We start from the raw sequence: 7,094 nt of genomic DNA, 5'->3' as shown, positions 1-7,094 counted from the left end.
AAGTCATTTTTTGATTTTGACTTAGCAGACTTTTCTTTGATTTTCTTTTTTGATACTTTTTTTTTGAAAGATAGTGACTATCCTGCTTAATGATTATAATGACCCATCATTGGCTTTTGCTTGGCGTCTCCAACATTTCTTTGATGTATGCGGAGGAAAGCTTGTGATTAAAACACTTGTTGAAAGGTGTATTGAATGATTCTCTTAAAATAGAATGCACAACCAAATTAACTGGGAACTACCCTGCCCCGGGTTAAAATGTGGGTTATTTCGTATAGAAAAAAAACACCAACTTCTAGGCTCAAAGGGGTTGACGAGGGATTAACTTCCTTATTTCTCCAGTGTTTGGGAATTGAAACAATGCCTGTACATCGTCAGCAAAGTTTTATTTGAAAGCATACAGTTTAACAACCTGGGTATTTCGTTGTCATCATCCTCCCTCCAGTCTTTGCATAAAACACAAGTTTGATAGAGAAAGCAAAATAGAATTTTTTTTTGGTAAAAGAAGCATAAACATAGACATAGTAGATGAAAATGAATTCAAACATACGATGCTCATTTCATTAAAATCACCATTCATAAACAAACAAAGTCTAAAAGTAAACAACACAATTAAGGAAATGCAAACAGTAAAGAAACAAGGCCTAGTGACTAATCAGCAACATGGATGAGCTATCCCGTCTGAAACACTTGGCTTTAGGAAGATAATTGCCTTTGACTCGTCTTCAGCCACTCTGGTTGGGCAAAGGATTAGTGACAACATTGGGACCAACATTCTTAAAAGATAGCATCTTTGATCTAACCAACTCTTGAACTCTGGCCTTCAAAGGGAAACATCTTTGTTTATCCATGTTTATTTTTGTACATACTTGTTGATTTTAATCCATGTCTTGTACTTAATTATTAATCTTTGTTTTTGTTCACAATTGTTGATTTTCTAATCCATGCTTTGTACTTAAATGTTAAACCTTGTCTTGTACATATACTTGTTGATTTTATATCCATGTGATTTGGTACTTGTTATTATTTTGTTTATCTAACCCAATGTTTAATCATCACATTAATCATTCATCATTCATACATGATTTGAATCCAAGGGTTTAGATTTAAATATCCATTATCTTTGTTGATTATCATACTCACATGTTTGTTTGCTTGTGCCACATGATATCACCCACACACTTGAGGTATTCATTGTTAATTGCTTAAGTTTGTTGTTTTTTCCAAAAGGATGGGAATGATATTGACTAAATTGTCAAGGTACTTAAATTCTTTTCCAATCTCTGTTATTTTTGTGTTAAGTATTATTAAAGCTTTTCATTTGTTTATGGTTTAGTATTGTTAAAGCTTAACCAAACCCCTTTTGTTTTGAAACCTTGGTTTTAAGAATAGAATTATTCCCAGTGAAACTATTCTTAATCAGTTGATCTTGTTAAAACGTGATCCTTTGTTTTTAAACCTTGGTGTTAAGAGATGAATTATTTCCGGTGAAACTTCTCTTAACCCATTGAACTTGTATTTTAAAGCTTGGTCTTTTTCTTTTTAGTTTTAAAATTTGTTAAGTATTTTAAAGCTTACCCTTTTAAACTTATTAGGTATTTTAAAGCCTAATCCCTTTTTAACTTGTTAAGTATTTTAAAGCTTAACCCTCCTATTAAATACCTTGTGATTATTTTAAAGCTCACAACCAAAAAGATTTTGACCACTTTAGCCCCTTTTTTTCCTTTTTAAAAGAGGAACTACAGAAGCTCTGACTTCCCTGTTGCACTTAAGGGGTATGTAGGCCTAAGACGCGATATCTTATCGAGCTCACTTTCAAAAACTTCTCTTCCCATTCCCACCCTCTATTTTAAACAATTTTACATAGGATTTTTAAAGACATATGTACAAACAAAATAACAAAAGAAAGAGAACAAAGAGGTTCCCATGGAGTACCATGGATATGAGGGGTGTTTAAAACCTTCCCCTTGTATAACAAACCCTTCGTAGCCAGAACTCTGATAAGTTCTTTAGTTTTGATTTTAAAAACTTCTGTGGGTTTTATTCGCTCTTTCACCCATTCCTTTTTGGAAACAATAAAACACGGTGGCGACTCTGTTTAAAATGAGCTAAGTCTTTCCAATGACTCTAGTCTCACTAGTTTAACCGCTACAGCTTCCAACAAAGACAACCACTTAAAACGAAAACCCATTCTATAAAGAATGTAATGCAAGTAATCCCAAGACACAATCATAAGCCTTTTTGACGTCCACCTTCATCACTAAACACTCCTTCTTGAACTTTTTAGCATAATCCAACACCTCATTCAAAACCAAAACTCCATCCACCATTTGCATCCCTTCAATGAATGCCGTTTGAGAAGGAGAAACTAACTTCTTAATAACCACTTTGAATATTTCCTCCAAAAGCTTAAAAATGAGACAATACAAACAACCCACAAGATAAATAGGTCTCAACTCATTAATGCCTTGCGAATTTTCCCTCTTAGGAATCATAGAAACAAAGGAAGCCGTAACCGCTTTAGGAAGAATGTTATTGTTGATCCTCGCTAAGGGAAAATAAATGTATTTTTATTGGAACACCATCCATTAGTAAGTTCTAGAATCAACTTGTAGTCCATTTTGGTTTCATACTTAGAAGTTTTGATTGCATGGAATATTCCAATTTGTAATCATAAATATTTGAAGTTTAGTCGTAACCTTTTGACCTATTTTTTTCAATCATCAATGGGTGCTCTCTATCCATTGTACCTTATTTCTAGTGGCAACTTTTTGGTAGCTTTAGAGGAAATATGGAAATTGGATGGAAGAACATTAGAATGTTGTATGCAAGGTTGGAGAAAATATGCAGTTCTAAGAGTTTTGTTTTCACTAAATAATGGTGAAACCAAGAGTTTTTTTTTATCCTCATCGATGTTGTCATCCATCTTGTAAAATCCTACTTAATTATTTATATTTGGTCTTTGTTGAATTTTTATTTTTGGTAATTCTTTAAATATTTATGTGTTCAAATAGATTGTAATATACTCATATACGTAAGTTGAATTTATTTATCAAAAAAGTAATATGTTAAAAAATAGTTAGGGTTAAATATGTCACAATCACATATTTGAAGAAGCAGTTAAGCTTACACTGATCCCATAGGTTCCAGGAAATCCAAAAAATTAAAAAATCACAATCACAAACAAGCACAAGACTATCTTAGGCTAAGCTCATCTAGGTTTACATGGTTAGAGAGCTTAGGGATCACACTACATCTAACAATAACATTGGCTTTGATTTTGCACTGAAGGTCCTCATCAATGATGTTGTCTTTGAAGAAGATTGCATTGCGTAAGTTCCATATGGCATAGATCGTTTCCGCAATAGCAACCTTGAGAATGAGCCGTCTCCAGCCTTTCTTTGTTGATTCTATACTTAGCTAAGCCTTCTCCATATTCCACTCTCTAGGGTCCATGTGAATACCAATCCAAGCAAGAATGCTCTTCCAAATATTGCTAGTAAATTCGCATACAAAGAGGAGATGATCATGGGTTTCCTCCTCCTTGCAGAAGGCACAGTAACCATATGTGACCATACCAAAACGAGAAAGTCTGCTTTTTGTAGGCAGTCTATCCCACATAAAAAGCCAAAGATTAAATTTGGCACAAGGCCTCGCTGCATTATTAAAGAACATTTTGTACCATCGGATAAGAGGTTTCTCACCTCGCAGCTCTTGGTACATAAGTTTCGTTTTTTATATCCCCGTCTGTCTAGCAGTGTGCCAATAACTGCTATGTTCTAACTCATCTCTATAATTCATCATCTTTTTATGATCCAAGAGCAATTGCTAGGAACACGCCAAGATGTAACATCTTATCATCTTTGGCCTAAAGATTCCACGAAAGCTTTATGATAGTAGTTTTATTCCAACTGAACAACTCCACCAAGTTTAAGCCCCAAACTTTCCTAGGCTCACAAATAGAATTCCACACAATTGGGAATCTTCTGCTGATGCCCTCCCTACCACACCATAAGAAGCTCCTGTAGACATCACATATATGGTGAATGACTTTCTTAGGCATAAGGTATATTTGCATCCTATAAGTGGTCATAGCATTGAGCACGCTTTGAAAAAAAAAAGTAAGAATTAAAGAAAAAGAAAAGAATTAAAAATAAAATATATTTTAAAATTTTAGATTTTATTTTAAATATTTTAATTTGGAGTCAAACATAAAATAAAGAACTGATAAAGATGGATGAAAAATGAAAAGAGAAAAAAGAATTAAATTAAGGAAATTTTAAGATGGACGAAGAATGAAAATATATTTGTTTCAATAATCAATATATTTAAATTACTTAAACTTTATGATTAAAAATATTAAATTTTACCTATCTAACTTCAACAATACAAACATAAAACATATTGTTGTCTTTTCATTTTTTTAACACCATGAAGAATCGTGTAAAATTTGTACACTCCTTATATAATTACGCATCCTTGTCACTAAATAAGTATCATAAATATGTACCTTCATAAAAAAATCTTCTTCAACATCACAAATCATATCTTCTAGTCGATCATTCATATCTATATCAATTTCATGTGTTTATGACGTCACAGTTTGGTTTTTGTCTACTTTAGCATGCTACATTCAAATTATATAATTTTGACAAATTACATCACAACATAGGTGATGAAATATTATTTTCTTTTTAAATTTTTTGATATTCCCGCATATAACACAAGAATAATAAAAGATTCTATTATTATCAGGAAGTTTTGTTCCCGGAATTCATGGAATTTCATAACTCCTTTTTCATAGACCAAGATAAATCTACCGACTTTTATCCAACTACAATCTATAATACATTATGAAATTTATATCAAATGCAATAACAATGTAATAACTACAACAACAATAGATAACATTCTTAATAACACAAAAACTATCTTAATCTCACTCAATTACAACAACTTATAACATTAAACAAAAAAAATTATTATCTTGACAAAATATAACATTCAATCACAATCAAAATAACAACATCTTTCTTTAAAACTATTACAAACATAAAACATAAAGTTTCAGGATTTAGGGTGTTACATAGTGGTATCAAGCTGGACGGTCCGCCCGATCAGGTTTTTGCATAATGCATTTCGGTACTCGTTTTGTTTTTCTAACCGCTTGCCAGCAGGAACGAGGTTGAAACAAGTGAGGGAAAAGCTTCTACTTCTCTAAGGTGTTTAATTGGCAAATAGATGTATTGGTGAATTTTATAACAAGAGACCGCGAAAAGAAAAAAAATGGATGAAAAATTTGCACATGGGAGATGTCACTCTTCTAATCCTAGAAGGAGATAAACCTAATAGAATTATAGTCACTAAAATTGTGAATTCTTGATAAGAACAATGTTGGTTCAATCCAAAACCAAAGATGAGTTTAACTCACTATTCTCAAAAAGAAATATTTTACTAAAAATCAACTTGTTTTTTTAATAATTTTTTCATATATATGGACTTGCACATAGAATTATTGTCTTTCTTTAAATATAGAAAGTAAAAAAAAAAAGAAGAAATAAAACAAAAAATTCAAAGGAAAGGACACCAAAATCCGATGCAAACTTAATCACAACTTAGGTTAGAAAATAAAAGAATAAAAAAACTTTTCTTCGTGTGATGGAGTTATACAAATGACAATTTTCTCATCCAAATCTTGTAATGTTGATCTTGTTTCTATGTTAATTATCAAAATTTATATTATATTTTCTTATCATTTTTGGCATATGATTTTTTTTTTGGTTCATAACCGTGGCTCTCCCTACCAAATTCAGCGCCAATCACCATTGAACCAACTAACGATTGGTGCATATGCTTTTGTCATTGATCCTCTTAGTCCTTAAATTGATTATTTATCATCCTTAATAATTATGTCCTCATCAAATAAATTTTATAAAAGATTATAATTTTGAATAAAACTATTAACCAAAAAAGTCAACAAAGTGGTAGGAAAGAACTACTTACGGCAGAACTTATGCAAAAAGTTGACTCAAACTCTGCTTTGGAGTATTTTATTTAATCTTTAGTTTGAATAAATATATTATTTTAGTTTACTTACAAAAGTTGTCAAAATTTGTTTCCCTAAATAACGCACTTTCTACTTACCAAGCATCAAGCAATAACCCCTTAAAAATAAAAAATAGATAATAAAAATATGACTTTATTTTCCATTTATAAATTTCACTAAAAATACATCAACTTTTTCAGACGGCTTATTGATATAATCTAACTTTTCATTATAGAAAGATTAACAAAATAAAAACTCCTCCATGCAGTTCTTCAAGTCTTATTCATCACGATCTAATCCTAATGTAGAATCATTCAATCCTGGAGGTTTTTAAAATAAATAAATTAGAATAGTAATAGTAATAGTAATATAGAAAAACAAAATATTTTAGTGTGTATGAGTTAATAAGAAAAGAGGAAGAGAAACATACTTGCTACAATCAGTAGAAGGACCAATTGGAAAAGGCAATTGAATGTGACAAAGTTGTGGAAGTTGTGCAGTCCTGTCTGGTTTAACTCCAAATTTAGTAGAAGCATCTTTGAGACACTCGCAGACCTTTCTCTTAATAGGAGTTGTGTTTGCCTTATTGAACAAATTTTTAGCTCCAGTGCAACAATCAGCAGACGGTGTTGGTGGAAGAGAACCTTCCAGAAAAGGTAGACATGGCCATAGAGATAAAATTGCCTCTGAACATGATACATCATCCATTTCACTTGCATGTAATGTTGTCGTCATCACCATGCATAAGACCAACATTACACCGACAGTTTTCTGGCTTGACATCTTAATTTCGATAAGTCTAACTTTGATTTTTCAATTGTGTTTTGATTATGATTTCTATCAAAAGGCTCCTTAATTTATAAGAAGGGATGACTGCTAACTTTTTGTCGTAACAATTAAGCGACTTATTATTTTATTTTTATTTTATTTAATGTCCTCTTTAAATATTATTTAAATGATTAACCATCCTAATTATTAAAACAATTAAAGTACTTAAACAAATATTGCTTTAAGATTTTTAAAAAAAGAGTTTAAAAGTAATGCATAA

General features: G+C 31.3%; 1 protein-coding gene across 1 annotated transcript; it reads right to left on the bottom strand.

The window, feature by feature from the left end:
• Positions 1-6,177: 6,177 nt before the first annotated feature.
• Positions 6,178-6,856, bottom strand: LOC131656686 (non-specific lipid-transfer protein A-like). Its single transcript, XM_058926329.1, has 2 exons — positions 6,477-6,856; positions 6,178-6,366 (listed from the first exon to the last, which is right to left on the bottom strand). The coding sequence occupies exons 1-2, from the start codon at positions 6,827-6,829 to the stop codon at positions 6,357-6,359; spliced, it is 363 nt and encodes a 120-aa protein (XP_058782312.1). The 5' UTR covers positions 6,830-6,856; the 3' UTR covers positions 6,178-6,356.
• Between the last annotated feature and the right edge of the window lie 238 nt (positions 6,857-7,094).

This window comes from Vicia villosa, linkage group LG3, assembly GCF_029867415.1.
Source record: "Vicia villosa cultivar HV-30 ecotype Madison, WI linkage group LG3, Vvil1.0, whole genome shotgun sequence".
In the NCBI taxonomy this organism is placed as follows: Eukaryota; Viridiplantae; Streptophyta; class Magnoliopsida; order Fabales; family Fabaceae; genus Vicia; species Vicia villosa.
This window is presented reverse-complemented; position numbering and strand designations above follow the sequence as displayed.

Coding starts and splice junctions, on each gene's coding strand:
- LOC131656686 (XM_058926329.1), bottom strand. CDS start 6,829: ATGTCAAGCCAGAAAACTGTCGGTGTAATGTTGGTCTTATGCATGGTG.